This window comes from Pituophis catenifer, unplaced genomic scaffold (assembly GCF_029215685.1).
Source record: "Pituophis catenifer annectens isolate HBS135680 unplaced genomic scaffold, rPitCat1.0.hap2 SCAF_1, whole genome shotgun sequence".
Taxonomy (NCBI): Eukaryota; Metazoa; Chordata; class Lepidosauria; order Squamata; family Colubridae; genus Pituophis; species Pituophis catenifer.
The window spans coordinates 89647208-89663625 of record NW_027256881.1 but is presented as its reverse complement, the minus strand read 5'-3'; the positions used below and the strand labels follow the sequence as shown (position 1 = coordinate 89663625).

At 36.2% G+C, this 16418-nt stretch overlaps 1 protein-coding gene across 2 annotated transcripts in view; it reads left to right on the top strand.

Annotated features, from left to right (window-relative positions):
• Nucleotides 1-12248, top strand: part of EYA4 (EYA transcriptional coactivator and phosphatase 4) — a 109140-nt gene extending 96892 nt beyond the window's left edge. For both annotated transcript variants that reach the window (XM_070952510.1, XM_070952517.1), the window contains exons 15-20: nt 2529-2587; nt 2685-2845; nt 6547-6661; nt 7956-8077; nt 9084-9184; nt 12140-12248. In XM_070952510.1, coding sequence (XP_070808611.1) covers nt 2529-2587; nt 2685-2845; nt 6547-6661; nt 7956-8077; nt 9084-9184; nt 12140-12220 — 639 coding nt within the window. In that variant the 3' untranslated portion in view covers nt 12221-12248. The remainder of the gene's footprint in view (nt 1-2528; nt 2588-2684; nt 2846-6546; nt 6662-7955; nt 8078-9083; nt 9185-12139) is intronic.
• Nucleotides 12249-16418: the final 4170 nt, after the last annotated feature.

The window sequence follows — 16418 nt, the reverse complement described above, 5'->3', positions numbered from 1 at the left end:
AAAAAAAGAAACCAAGGAAAGAGAGTCAAATCTAGTTTGATTGGAAAGTGTAATCTGGAATGTACCTATAATAAACAATGTATTTGTTGGAAATCTGTGATCTATAATCTATCTCCAACTCTGCTGGGATAGGAGAGGAATGTCATTAAACTAAATATTTTATATTCTCAATTCAAATGAAACATTTAACGAAGAATCAGCAGGAGCATGACCATTGGCGAGATATGTGGTCTGAAATCCCAAATTCATTCTTCTTCATGATGAATGGAAAATGGAATGATAATTCAAGATGAAACAGAATTGTAGGCACCTTACAAGTAGGCTGATAAAGCAAAAAAGGAATTAAAGGATGCGAGGAACTAAGGAAACTAAGAGAAAAAGATTTTCAGTTAGGATTGTTTCTAATTTGTCCACTTATGTCTTCATGGCTATGACCCAAATCTTCTGTTTCAGAATCTTTGTAGTTTTATAAATTCTAGAAGAAAATTTGAATTTTGAATAAAGAAAGGAGCATTTATTCCACACTCAAATTGTGAAAGAAATTACAAGTCCCCACTGGGATTTTTTTCCCATATAACTTTTCCTTCATTCATTCTAAGCATTTAACTTTTATTTTGTAGTGCTCAGATTTTAAAAGACCATCTTCATCTGTTTTTTTTTTTTAAAAAACTATGTTTGTATTGGTTATCTTATTGAAACGTTTGCATCATGCCCTTTTGTAAGAGTTCAAGGTAATTAACAATAATGTTTGCTATGACATAATTATTTAGAACCTGATATGAAAATACCTTCCAGAAACAGCAGGAAGCAACCATAAATGTAAAAGTACAAATTCAGTAATAACTGCTTAGAGCCCAACAACATAGTTCTGATATTGACATTAAATAGCCATATTACATCAGTGACAATGATTTTTTTAATCAACTAGAGATGGAAAACTAGTTGTGCTCATGCATCAAGGAAGGACACCTAACATCAGAGACATAGGCCTTAATATCAAGGCATACTGCAGTGTCCTTTTTATAGGTTGTCCTTAGTAGCCTGGAAATTGCCTCTAGCCCATAATGAAGCAGTGCAAATGTTGTACCTTTCCCTGTGTCAAAACAACTGGACAAGACATTGGTTGCTTTCCAAACTCAGTTCACCATAGACGGCAGTATCAGATCCTTGATTTAGCCATGAAACAGGTTTTTTATCTAGTCCCAACTGAGTATATTTCTAGAGATGTTGGTATATAGGAAGATATCACCAGGTGGATAATATGGAGAAGAAATTCAGTTCTTTTAACAACAGCTTCAAGAACCAGCAATAGCATTTTGAATTCTATATGGGAAGACAGTATAGTTTTGCAGTAAAGGAGTTGTTGGTTCCTTCATGCTTTCCGTTTTAACAGAAAATTCTGGACTAGTTGCAGTTCTAACTGCTCTAAAGAAAATTCTGTGCAGCAGTCCAGTTATTAATTAATTAAAGTAAGTATCATTGTGACAAAGATTTGCTTTCTCCAGTGAGGGCACTGAGGTCATTGGTTGTGACAATGATCAGATGTCACAATTATCACCTTTGAAAATTGGTCTTTGGTTTTATAAGCAAGACCAGAACTATTATAACCCCAAGTGCTCAAGCCCCAGCTTAGTGAACCAGTAGACATGGGTATTATTATATTATGAATATCACATAATCATTATTATATGTGGACTATTAACAATTATATTCATAGTCTAAGACTGGTGGAAACTTAATACTTCAGGTCCTAACCAAGGGCCTAAGAATTAATAGGGTAGCATCTAAGAAAATAGATACTTTTTTCCAGGCAGGGTGGTTTTTCTAAAATTGGGTGTTCAGGTCCAATAAATTCAATATTTCAGGTATTACTTCCACTGATAAAACCATCAGAAACAACAAAATGCACAATCAAGAATTCGTTGCCGTTTGATATATTTTATTAAAAGTTATTTTTCTTTTAAAAGTCTGTTTATTTCTCAAAACGATAAATATGATTTCCTGCCAGTGCAGTCAACAATGGAACATGAAAAAATAGATACTTTTGAAAGTTATGCATTACTTTTTTATTTATAAAATATACATTGATGTAAAGTTCTGTTTATTGACATGGTGCAGATGGTAATAACTTCTTATTTTTCATTTTGTGTTTTATATTGGGGCTTCTTGTGCAGGACAAGCAAACATATACTTAAATATTGTGTTAAAATTTGTAAATCTTAATCCAAGCAAAGGGGAATCATTCTTTTTGGTGTGGGTGAGTGGGTGAGTTCGTTCACGTACTACATGGAATTGTTGATAACCATAGAATCTTTGAAGTATTGCAATATATCTAGGAATATACCAGTTGATCATAGTGGGGAAAAAAGAAATAATAGCTTTACCGTATGAAATTGTAAATGCTCATATTCTGCCATCTGCTGGCAATAGAGGTGGTAATCCTCATTTAGATTTTTCACATTAAAGCACCAGTGTAAAACATTAAACAAGATATTGCTGCCCTATTCTAAAACATATTCTTTTACTAGGAATGTGATCAAGTCCATATAGATGATGTATCGTCTGATGACAATGGACAAGACCTAAGGTAAGATGTGCCTTGAAAAAAAATGAAGCAAATTTAAATAAGTATGTATTTTTAGGAAGAAATAGTATTCACTTTTGCATATTTTGGGTGTTTGCAGTACCTACAGTTTTGCAACTGATGGCTTCCATGCAGCTGCAAGTAGTGCAAACCTTTGTCTGCCAACAGGTGTAAGAGGAGGAGTTGACTGGATGAGGAAGCTGGCATTCCGTTACAGAAGAGTCAAAGAATTATATAATACTTATAAAAACAATGTAGGAGGTAAGAGGGATTTTTTTCAATATGACATTAAGATCAATCTTGTAGTCTTCTGAAAATAATTATTTATAATGTAAAATATAAATAATACATAATAATAATGCATAATAATAATAATACATAATAATACAAAATTATACAAAATAACCATGGGTGGTTTGGAAATTTTGTGAAGAAAAGTGGATGAAGAAAAAGGAGAAACAATTTACAGTCTTTCATTAACAAGTTGTGTAATACCTGGAATATTGCATCCAGTTTTGGTCACCACATTACAAAGAAGATGTTGAGGCTTTGGAAAAAGCGCGGAGAAGAGCAGCTAGGATGATTAAAGGCCTGAAGACTAAAACGTATGAAGAATGGTTGCAGGAACTGGGTATGGCTAGTTTAGAGAAAAGAAGGATGAAGGGTGATATGATAGCAGTATTCCAATATTTGAGGAGCTGCCACAAAGAAGAAGGGATCAACTTATTTTCCTAAGCACCAGAAGGCAAACAAGAAACACTGGATGGAAACTAATCAAGGAGAGAAGCAACCTGGAATTAAATAGAAACTTCCTAAAGATGAGAATAATTAACCAGTGGAACAGCTTGCCTTCAGAAGTTATGGGTGCTTTGTCATTGGAGTAAATGTCTATGGATATTCTCAGTCATCCAGGTCATGATTGTCCCAAGGTGCTTTTTCAAGAGGCAGCTGGACTTTCTTGTTTTTCTTTGAAGACATTTTGCTTCTCATCCAAGAAGCTTCTTCAGCTCTGACTGTATGGTGGGGAATGAAAGAATTTACGGTATATTCCTTGCAGACAGCTGCTCATTTGCATTCTTTTAGAGAGTCGTTGAGGCCTCTTGGAGGTTTATCTGTATCCCCAGTGTCACCTGAGTAGTGCCTGCATCTTCATCATTGGAGGTTTTTAAGAAGAGACTGGACAGCCACTTGTCTCAAATTGTATAGGATCTCCTACTTGAGCAGGAGGTTGGACTACAAGACCTCCAAGATACCTTCCAGTTCTATTCTGATTGAAGTTTGGAGCTTAAATTGCAGGTTTCTTCAGCTCCCCTTGCATTTGTTAATTTAGATGACAATTAGTCATTTTAGCTTTTCATCCCAAATTAAAATAGTCTTCTGTGCCTTTGAAGAGAATCTTCCTAGAAAAATTGGTCTGGTATAGTTTCCTCTGGTATACTCAACTGGTATAGTTGTAGCTTTGTATATTCTGGATTTTCATTACAGATGTATCTGTAGTATATGTATATGTAGATACAGATGTATATGTAGTGACTGCTTTGTACAGTGACTGTTTGCAGTTAAGTCAAAGAAGAAAAAATAATTTTATGACTAATCCTTGTATGTATGACCTTCACAGATCTGTAAAGCAAAGGAAAGCTGAAGTAAGACCATAAGCACAGTCACGGTTTCATTTAATAACAATTTTATTTGAGTTGCCAGACCCAATTGTGGTGGCTAGATAAGGACTACCCGTATTATTAATGTAGAGTACCATTCAAAAGCATTATTCTTCACATGTCCTCCAATGTAAATAATATTTTAGATGTGACTTATATGTTATGCATATTATAACCAGGGTTCAAGATTAAGCACAGATTCCCAACCTATGGGGTTGTGAAGGACAAAATTCACATTTCCTTAAGGAATTATATGTGGCATATTTTAGAGCATGACTGTGGCTATGCATAGGCATTTTATTGGACAACAGACACAACTCATTTTCTGATTTAAAAACAAGGTGTTTTTATGTCTGCTGTTGCCTGGGAATGGGAGAAAAGTGAGCAGAGAATAAGCAATTAGAAGGATGTATAAAAGAAAGAATGTGCAGTAGTGTCAGAAAATAGTGAAGAGACACAGAATACCTATGTTTAGGCAGAAAAGGGATATTAGAGGAGAAGAAAGGGAGAGAGCACATTTAGAATATGCATAGTTTTAGAAAATCTCTATAACCAGTGGACAATCCCTGTTCAGCAAATCCAAAATCCTTTATGTTTTGAGGTGTTTCAGTTTCAAATGAAACAACAAACCCTGACAACACCTTTTGTGATATTATTGGATAAATAGGACAAGATGGACTACCATCTCCTCAGTTTCTCCAACATAGCTCACCTTACCAGCCCATCTTATCTCCTCATCTTCTAGTTCTTTCTTTTTCTTTCTCATCTCAGTCACCATCACTGTGACCATTATGGGATAACTCACTGGCTTTTTTGCCCCCCTGTCTTCTGAAGACCTGCTGTTTCCCGCCCCCCTTTCCTCCTTTTAGTCACTATTATCATTGACATCCAAAATGATCATCACCCAGATGAAGCTCGTCATGCAGATGAGCAGTGATTAACACCAAGATTAACATTACACTTAACAATCAAGAAGCAAACAACGCCCCAATCAAGGAACCACCAAACAAGCTAACAGTAAACAGCCCAAACAAAGAACCACTAAGGCCACTCCCATCAATACTGACAGGGCAAGCCACTAGGATGTAAAATGAGAGCAAACCGCACTCTCTACTACACTGATGATGTTACTTAGTTTGTTAAGGAGACGTCTGCAAGAAAACAACCAAGCTCAGAAAGCACCAAGGACCCTTCATTGACATCCAGGCATGACACATCCTATGTGCTTGTTCACAAACTTCCCAGCATCTTCCCTTTCTCATCTCAGCCATTAGTAACACCACTGCCAATCAATCCTGCATGTTATATTTCAAGGCCGGTTTTCTCATTAGCTTCCCATTCCTTTTTTCCCTCAGCATTCAGTACAGTTGAATCCAGCCAACCCACCAGTCCATCCCTTAATCTTCGCAAGGCCTTTTCTGCTCTTGCTCAGTCAGCTACTTGTTCCAAACTTCCCTAATCTCAGCAGCAAGGACTGGCTTCCCATTCAAGGCATCCTCCTACAATACTGTCTTCCTTCAACTCACGTGCCTTCCCGCAGGGGCCATCAGTGGCCTTGGCTTTCTCCTAATGTCCTGCCCCATGTAGTGCATGGAACATCTTACCCCCTGATGTGAGGCTGGCCCCAACCCTCCTATCCTTTTGTAAGGCCCTAAATTCCTGGTTCTGCCAATTGACCTGGGCCCCCAATGGAAGAACAGCACAGTGGAGGTGGTTGATCAAGTAACAGCAGATCCCACCTACCACCCATTCTGCCGCTACCCTCCCCATATGTCCTTAGATTTTAAACTTAGGGCAACTGGACTTTCTTTGATTGTCCTTGAAGAAGTGTCTCTTCTCATCCAAGAAGCTTCTTCAGTTCTTAATTTATTTTTATTTTTGTTTTAATGTAGATTTAAACAAAAATAGACTTTTGTAGATTTAAATGGCTTATGACTATAAGCCACAGAGTACCTTATGGTAAAATGGGCGACCAGTGAATGAGTGAGTGAGCGAATGAACAAATGAATGAACTACCACCTTTTGGACTGCTTCTGGAACAAAATAACCATTAATGTGTATTATTAAGCAACTTAGAAGTAGTAATATGCACCAGAGACAAATTTCTTGTATGTCTAATCACACTTGGCCAATAAAGCTATTCTATTTTATTCTGTTCTGCTCTACTCTGCTCTCTTTTATATTTACAAGCAAGTGAACTGAAATATTTTTGTAGAAAAATATGTTATTGGTCTAAATTAACATGAGACTATAATTCCTGTTAAACAGAATGCACTTTTAAGAACTTTTTCCTTTATGAATCAGGACTTCTTGGCCCTGCAAAAAGAGATGCATGGCTACAGTTAAGAGCAGAGATTGAAGCTCTCACTGACTCCTGGCTGACCAATGCACTTAAATCATTATCAATTATTAGTACAAGGTGAGTACAAACTTATTTTTTTAAAAAAAAATATTATATTGCAGAAGCAAAACAATATTAAAGGCAAGAGCGGACAACAAGATACTTGTAGGCATTCAATTTCCTGCAGATGTGTTTTGAAAACCCATTAGGCTTCATGCATTTTTTGACCTGGCATTTTTTATTTCTGTTTTAATCAAAAAATAAATGGATGGTAAAATGCTAACAGCTAGTATTCTCTTTATTAACAGGAATGCATCCAGGGCCCTTAGGCTTTCTTAGAAAATAAAAATAGAGGATTACTGCAACACCATCTTTGGTGTGGAAGCATGGCTGCCCCTTGAAAATAGATTAGAATGGTTAGAGGGAGTGATGAGTGTTTACTGACTCACTACACTCAACATCAAAGGCATTTGGTAAGAAGAATATTCCAAAGGCATCCCCTGGCCAACAGAATACCCACCTATCCCTTATATAATGTGAAGGTGACATTGTAAGTAGGACATTAGGCATTGAGGTAGTCTCCAACCTACAGGTTGGGGACAACCTCAATGCCTAATGTTCTACTTACAATATCACCTTCACATTATATAAGAGATAAGTGGGTTATTTGTTCAGCGACCATTCAAAGTTACAATGGCACTGAACAAATAGTGGTGACAACTATTTCTCAGAGTTCCAACCATCTGAGCACCCCACCAAATATGTGATTGTGATCCAGAAGCTTGGCAAGTGGATCGTATTTCTGACTGGTTGCAGTGCCTGATGATCACATGATTGATATTTGCAACCTTCCCTAGGAAGTCACTTGGGAAGACAGCAGGAGAGGTCACACATCACTGGGATAAGTTTCCACCACCTGCCTGCTTTCTCCCAATCCCTCTGCCCTTTGGGGACTCCTCCAGAGTGCATCACTTAGCAATGGAAATTCTGGTCTCAGAATTTTGCTGTAGTAAATCAAGGAGTACTGTACAAGCCAGGCTATTCGCCGATCCAGCAATCATACTCTATAAATTGTATAGCCTGTAAAAATTATGTTGATTTCTTTGTAAATTCAAAAAGTGATAAATGAAAATGTTATCTCAGACAAAAAGGCTGTTTTTCCATTCATAAAGTAGTTCATATTCTATGAATTTAGAAACTCAGTTGAAGGTGTGTGTTTATCTATGGATTATCACAATCATGAAATTTGCAATGTACAGAATATTGAAATATTTATTATTACTGCAGTAATAATTGAAGTAGTAATTGATGGCTGATCTGTAGCTAATTTGTTTTATCATTATGCAGATGTATACTCTGTCTTTCTCTATAGGAGTAACTGTGTAAATGTCTTGGTAACAACAACTCAACTTGTACCGGCCCTAGCAAAAGTGCTTCTGTATAGTTTAGGAGGTGTTTTTCCTATTGAAAATATTTACAGTGCAACTAAAATAGGTATGTAGCTCAATTCTTTTCAATTTACATAGTTTGCTGATGGTTTCCAAATGTCTTCTAATCTACTAATAGCACTTCAGTTCAGTTAACAAATTTCACCACTTGTAAGAATTGTATGTAGAAACTATATAAAAAGAGTTAGATAACTAGAGTGAGATTCCTAGTTACACACACACACATTTTTGGATGTACCAACCCCACTATTATCATTAGTAAGGCTATTCAAGCATTTGAAAGAGGTACTTTACAAACATGTATTCTCATTATAATAAGCTCTCTTTTTTGCAAGGCACAACTATTTCTAAAGCAAAGTGACTGCATGCTTGAATGGCTTTCAAAGCATCTGTATAAATATACAGCTGCTTTGATGATTTGAAGAGATATGTTTTGTTCATACACCTGCATATTGTGGTACACCTTTTTAAAAATGCTTTGCATGCTTCATTGACTCACAACATCCTTATTCAGAAACAGTTGACCTTATCCGAGGATGGAAAATTTCAAACTTCAAAATGTTGAACTTTGAAAATAAAAAGTGCTACTTTAAGAAAAGAAGTGCAGGTTTTGAGATACCCAGATTAGGGGAGAACAGACAACCTGGTTATTTATGTCCAGAGGAACAAAAAAAAATATATGCTTTGTTAGGATTCTAGCAGGACACCTTGCATGTTGTCTTAGCATACCAAATATTAGCTTTCCTGAGTTTCCATTGAGCTGTAACAGAAAATTAATTAAAACAGCACCAATATTATGAAAGGCTTGTCTAGTGTATGATTTATTTATTTATTTTTTGTATAATGCCTTTTTAGAGATCACTGTGATATTTCTTTTTTGAGAGCTCAAATAAATAGTGCATTATTTTTCAGGAAAAGAAAGCTGTTTTGAGCGTGTAGTGTCCAGGTTTGGCACTAACATAACTTATGTTGTGATTGGAGATGGCCGAGATGAAGAGCATGCAGCTAACCAGGTAACTTCTCTCTGAACACTTATCTCATTTATCTTCCAGGAAAAGAAAGTTGCTTTGAACGAATAATGCAAAGGTTTGGCAGAAAAGTAGTATATGTTGTAATTGGGGATGGTGTAGAAGAAGAACAGGCAGCAAAAAAGGTAACTTGTTTCATGAAATGTTGGTGTGATATTTACACTGTAATATTTACGCAAGCTTATTTTGTTTGTATTTCTGTTAGTATGGCACATTGTCAAATTATTTCACATGCCAAGATCTTAAGTAAGACATAATCAAACCATTTGGATTCAAGTACAGGCTTTATGAGGATGGGAAAGATATGGAAATTAAATAAAATATATACTGATTATAGATATTTTTTTTAAAAAAAAACTAACTCTAAGGAAATTAAACACATAGCGTGGATTTGCAAGGCCCAGAAAAATGTATTTTGTGTCATATAATCGAAAAAGCACATTGATCTTGTTACAAATCTAAAAAGGAAAAAAATGCCAAAAGCTATTTATTTCAGAGGGTAAGCTATAAATATATTTTAAGAAGTAGAGTAGAGTAGAGTAGAGTAGAGTAGAGTAGAGTAGAGTAGAGTAGAATAGAATAGAATAGAATAGAATAGAATAGAATAGAATAGAATAGAATAGAATAGAATAGAATAGAATAGAATAGAATAGAATAGAATAGAATAGAATAGAATAGAATAGAATTCTTTATTGGCCAAGTGTGATTGGACACACAAGGAATTTGTCTTTGGTGCGTATGCTCAAATTGATTAAAATTTGAATTGATTTCATTCTCGAGACAGGCACAGCTGTATCTATTCCTCATTTACATTTAGAGAACTGTGATTTCTATTAAATTGAACATTAAACCTTGGAACACTTTGCGTTTAGAGCAAAACAGTCATATAGAAGATTTCAGCACTATATACTTGATTATTAAAGTAATTTATGATCATATAAGTGCCCAGTAAACATTGTCCTTAAAGAAATCTAGCAGGAAATTTACTGTACTTCAACATATTTTATACTTCAGAATAAATATAAGCAAAGTGGAGAAAACATATACATTCAGATATACTGCATCTAGAGCATGAGTGTCCAACCTTTTGTCTTGCCTGGGCCATAATGTATGAAGAGGATGTGTCTTGGACCACATATAAAATATATTTTATTTTATTTTATTTTTTATTTTATTTTGAATTTGTATACCGCCCTTCTCCCTGAGGACTCAGGGCGGTGAACAGCCAAGTAAAAACATCAAGTACAAATATTAAAATACAGTTAAAATATACATATATAAATTTGGCCCCATTAATTAAAAACAATAAACAAAACACTTAAAAACACTTAAAAAATATGATATAGTTAATGTACATCAATCTCATAATAATGTTAAAAGTTTATGATCTTGTTGGGCTGCATTATTACCTGACCAGGGCTGCGGTTAGACACACCTGATCTAGAGCGATCTTAGAGTTGGAGGAGATTTTATATATAAAATAAATAAATAGACATTATTTCTTGGTTTTCTTATAGTTGCAACTTTAGTTGTGGTTCTGGTTCCAAATGGTTGCCTTATAGATGCAATACGGTGTTGAGAATGTCTGGTAGCCTATTCAGGAAACTGGGTGATTGATTATTTTAGAGTTGGCATGCTTCCTTCTAACTTTACCTGTTGTGTGCATGAACATTTGTAGATTTTTTTTTTTAAAAAAGAAGGCAAATTCTTCAAATAGATCTGCAGTCAGTAAAAATAAAGTTATTAAACTTTATTAACAGACATGCTCATGAACTTCTGCAATGTTTTTAATTGTAGAAAGGGTGTATTCCTCATAAGAGATTGCTTTCCTAAATTCACTGGAGTAAGACTGATACTTGGTAATCATAGTAGACGTTTTGAATATTGAATTATATAGTCTAAGTGACTATATTGCTTTCAAGGAAAGATTAATACATGACAGCAATTTAATTCCATACATAACTAATACCAGGGGAGGGGGTGTATCTCCCATATAGGCAGAAGTATAGGTTCAATTTGGGGGCATATTCTGAGCAATCACTGCTCAGAGAGAAATGTGCTGTATTGTAAAGGTTAAACTGAAAGCAAACACTAAAATTAAATGTTTGGTACGTTCATTTGCCTGTATTTGAAAGCATTGTACTTTCTGAAGAAATCACAAGGCATGATAGTTATAAATTAAAACTAAGCGCAGTGATATAGTAAAAGTCATAATATTTTATACATCTTGGATTCTCCCTGTATTATACAAAATATATTTTGTAATGAAGATTATTACATACTTGATTGCTACTAAATTTACTTCTTTGAAATATAAACTATTATTCCTAACATATTCTTGGTAAATAAAGTTGGAGTAACAATTTGGTGTAGTAGTTAAGGCATCAAGCTAGAAACTGGAAGACTTTTGAGTTCTAGTCCCCCCACCTAAGTTGGGTGACCTTGGGCCAGTCATTTTTTTTTATTTTTTATTTTTTTTAATTTGATTTATATGCCGCCCTTCTCCGGAGACTCAGGGCGGCTTACAATGCGTTAAGCAATAGCCTTCATTCTTTTGTATATTTTATACAAAGTCAGCTTATTGCCCCCACAAACTGGGTCCTCATTTCACCTACCTTAGAAAGGATGGAAGGCTGAGTCAACCTTGAGCCTTGGAGAGATTCGAACCAGCAGAAATTGCAGGCAGCTGTGTTAATAACAGGATGCACTAAACCCCTGTACTATCAAGGCTCTTGATTTTCTCTCAGCCCTAGGAAGAAGGCAATGGCAAACCACTTCTGAAAAACTTTGCCAAGCCAAGAAAACTACAAGGACTGATCTAGAGAATCTCAGAAACAGATGCAATTGAACAGAATTAAAAATAAATAAATAAAGTTGAATTTATTAAGGTGCTTATGCAGCTTTTTGTATGTTTTTCCAGATCTATTTGGACATTTGCTTTGTTTTATTTTCTTGTCTGTGTCTTACTAAGAAAAATAAGGATAATCATAATATATAAAAAGAAAATATGTGATGTGTATGATAGATATATTGTTCATTCTTCTTGCCTTCTCTCTCTCTCCCCCCCCTAATTAATGCAGCATAACATGCCTTTCTGGAGAATATCTACCCAGTCCGACCTCCTGGCTCTACACCAAGCATTGGAATTAGAGTATTTGTAACTCTTCTTTTTTTATATACATATTTCAAAGTACACTGATTGTTGTTGTTTTTTTACTTTGGATATGGTGCCTCTGGCTTCACACATATTATCGTCTTAAAAAGAAAAGAGCAATATATGGATTCCATTGCAAAGAATTCAGATCACCGAATGGAAACACACGTTTTAATACGACATAAGGATTCTCTACATGGTCTTATATATTCAGCATTTTGATGATTAAAGAACTAGAAAAATGGTTGCTGGTACACACCAAATGAGCCCTAGCCAGAGTGAACAAGGTTTGCAATAGTCAAAGAGAAGGTGAAGAATGAATGCATTTTGTGAATGACAAAGGTGGTATTCAACAACATTCCTCACAATGGGATATATTCTCAGCACGGAGGTTTGAATCAGACTTTAGGCTACCTACCTGACCCAGAGAATTGGGATGCACTTGGACTATACAATGGCAGTCCTGTCTCAATCCGTAATAGGTGTAAATTATTAATGAAAATAATTTACTGTAACATTAGCAACTGACTTTGGAAGTGGATGCAATTTATTATATTGTTTTGTTTTGTTTTTGGAGGTGTGTGGGAAGGGGGTATATAATAATAATTGTCTCTTTTATAAACTTGGCAGACAGAATGTGCATAATGATGTGTTGTGCCTTAAATGACAAGATCTTGTTTGTGTGTTACAGTGTAACATTGATTTAAAATTATGTAGATAAGATAAATCTTTGTGATAATTTTTGACATGACCAAATTTCAAATTCAATTAATCAGTACTGCATAAAAGCAGTTTAAGTGTTTGTTGCAGTAAGAGAAAAAAATATATAACTGAAAGTTAGCGTTTTTATTTAGATTCTTAATAATTCCACTGATTGTATGCAAAAAATTTTTTTAAAAAATGTCAAAAGGTTCGGTATTCTGAGAAAATAGTTAACATGACAAATTATTTGACAATTTTTCTTAATTTTTGCATTTAAAAAAAATTATACACATGGATAACTTGTGCTACAATGAGTTTAATTTATGAGTTTTATGGTATATGTGTAAAAAAAAATAACTGGCTACTTTTACCTATTGACCTAGTATCAAATTACAATGTAGTATATTTAACATTCAGTAAGGTACATATAAACATGGCTGAATGTGGTCCAATGAAAGTTTAAGTAAAAGAAAACGGCTAAATCAAAAAAAGAAAAGGAATTGCTAGTTTTTTCTGCAACAAAAAAATACAATAGACCAGGGATGTCAAACTCAATTTCATTGAGGGCCTCATCAGGGCTGTGGTTGACCTCAGGGACCAGGCGGGGCCAACCGGGTGGGTGTGGCCAACCGAGTGGGTGTGCTCACCTTGATGCCACTCCCCAAATTGCTGGCATGTTTCCTGTTCACATTGGGTAGACCAGGACAGCCCAGCGAGCTGGATCCAACTACATTGCGGGCCAGATCCAGCCCACGGGCCTTGAGTTTGACACCTCTGCAGTAGACAAACAAAAAGATTACTAGATGAACAGTAATATTTTCCTAACATTGTCAAGTAAAGAAAACTGTAATCTATAAATTGCCCATTATGTGGTCCAGTCAAAAAGATCCTTTCAGTTAATGAGTTTCTACCAGCACTTAAATCTGTTGTAACTGATTTTGTAGCTATAGGTTAGCATGAATCTCAGTGAAATGTTCCTCTCTGGTTAGTTTTTCCTATGTATTTTACCATATTTTTCAGAGTATAAGATGCACCCGCCCGCCCCCAAAACGTGGGTGGAAATATCTATGCATCTTATATTGCCGAAGCCCCACCTACCTGCTGGCCCCCACCGTTCAGTCATTTTCCGCCTCCGTGCATTGCATTTTCAGTCTCTGCACGCTCCATTTTAGACCCGTTCCAGGCTGCGGGGATTGCCACAGCACATTGTCGCTGATCGTTGCCTCCGCGCATTGCATTTTCGGCCTCTCTCTGTTGCATTTTCAGCCTCCACACGCCCCATTTTTGGCCTCCGTGCATTGTGTTTTCGGGCAGTTCCATTTGGTGGGGATCGGTGGCAGCAGTGATCCCTGCCACCTGGAATGGGCCAAAAACGTCACATGCAGAGGCCAAAAATGGGGGGTGCATAGGCCAAAAACACAATGCGCAGAGGTGGCAATGAGCTGTGGCGATCCCCGCAGCCTGGAACAGATGATTGGTGGTATTCCGGTAGGCAGATCCAACCACCAATCAGCTGCTCTTGCTGAATCAGGCTGCGATAACATGCTGAAACTCACCAGGCTGTTTACTGTTTGCTGCAAGGACACTAGCCAGATGAATACCTATGGATGCTGGTAGGCAGAGGCAAAAAAATTTTTTTCTTTTTTTCCTCCCCAAAAACTAATGTGCGTCTTCTACATCGGAGCGTCTTCTACTCCAAAAAATACGGTAACTATGCTTACATTTATTTGCAGCAATGGCTTTTCTAACATTGCACTATATTATGGGTTCTTGAATAAACCAGAATTGGTTTGATTCATACAATATATGAAGTCAAAATCAAACAATTATTTGAATGTGTAGATTCAGCCCTGCATATTATTTTGATCTTGTGTTTGCATAATAATAATGTACAAGTCATTTGTTACAAAGGAGGTGGACAGCATATGCTATCCTGTCTGTGGTAAGACCCCACCCACTTTAGAATCTTCCCTCCCCAAGAATTTAAACAAGCTGTGACTTTGATGTGGACAACAAGAGTACTTTTGTTCCTTCTAACTTCTAAGGACTTCTAATGTGAGATGGATGGGTGGTTGTAATTCCACTGTGTTTATTTTAATGCTCTGTTTCACAGGTAGTCCTTGACTTACAACAGCTCATTTAGTGACCATTCAAACTTACAATAGCACTGAAAAAAGTGACTTATGACTGTTTTTCACACTTAATGACTGTTGCAGCATTCCCATGATCAAAATTCAGATGCTTGACAAATGACTCATATTTATGATGGCTGCATTATCCCAGGGTCATATGAGCCCCTTTTGCAACCTTCTGTCAAGAAAAGTCAATGAGGAAGCCAGATTCATTCAATGACCGTACTACTACCTTAACAACTGTAGTGATTCACTTAACAATTGTGGCAAGAAAGGTCCTAAAATGTGGCAATACTCACTTAACAGATGTCTCAGCAACAGAAATTGGGGTCATAAGTCGAGGACTACCTGTACTGTTTTTATTTTTAAAGTCCATTTTGTAATATTTTCCTCTTTAACTGCCTTGTACACCTTTCTTAGGGCCAGATTCTCCCCTGTCTAGATGCCACAAGTTGTTCATTTCAATTCAATGATCAGTCTGTGATTTTTCTAATGATGTGTAATTTGTGGGTAAGCCTTGTAGGAGGGGAGGAAAGGAATGAGCCTGGGTAGTATTTAAGAACAGGGTAGCAAGCAGCCTCTTGATGTAATTAATGGCTGTTGCAGTTATGCTTTGCACATGTGGCTGAAGGGCAGTTACCAGTTGACAAAGAGAATGGGCTTCCCAATTAATTAGCTGTGAGCAAATCAAACTAAAAAACATGAACACAAGAGTTTAAAAAATCTGAAACACCTTGAGCATAGATAAGAACATGAAGGAAGATAAAACTGAGAATTGGCCCTTTGTTACCACATTTTTCTGTAACCATTTGTGTGATGGGACAGTGGATCTCTACAGTGTACAGGTAGTTCTTATTTACCAATCACGACTAGGTCTGGTGGCAGCTGTGAATCTAAGCAGCTTAGATGTTTCTAAGCAGGTTAGAATGAAACATCAGGTGATTGTGCCCAACTTAACAAATGAACTGCGGTCATTAAGCAAGTCCCCATAACCATTACATGCGACGACTGTGACTTTCAGCTATCAGCCAGCTTCCCCATTGATTTGTTAAAAGCTAGCTGTGACAGCCACAAATAGTGATTAAATAACCGTTGCAAATGTACACCTGTTGCCGAATGCCCAAATTGCAGTCTAGTAACAGGAATGCTGCAACAGCCGCAAATATGAAGAACAAGTCATAAATCTCTTTTCTCAGGCTGTCATAAAAATATTGAGCAGTCACTGCAAGGAGCTGGTAAACTAGGCCTACCTGTACCATTATTGGCCGAGTGAAAATCCTTGCAAAATTCAGAGATTTAATAATGGAAAAACACAGGTGCCATTTTTGCCTTACAGAATACAAAATGCACTCTGGAATGAAATGTTCATTG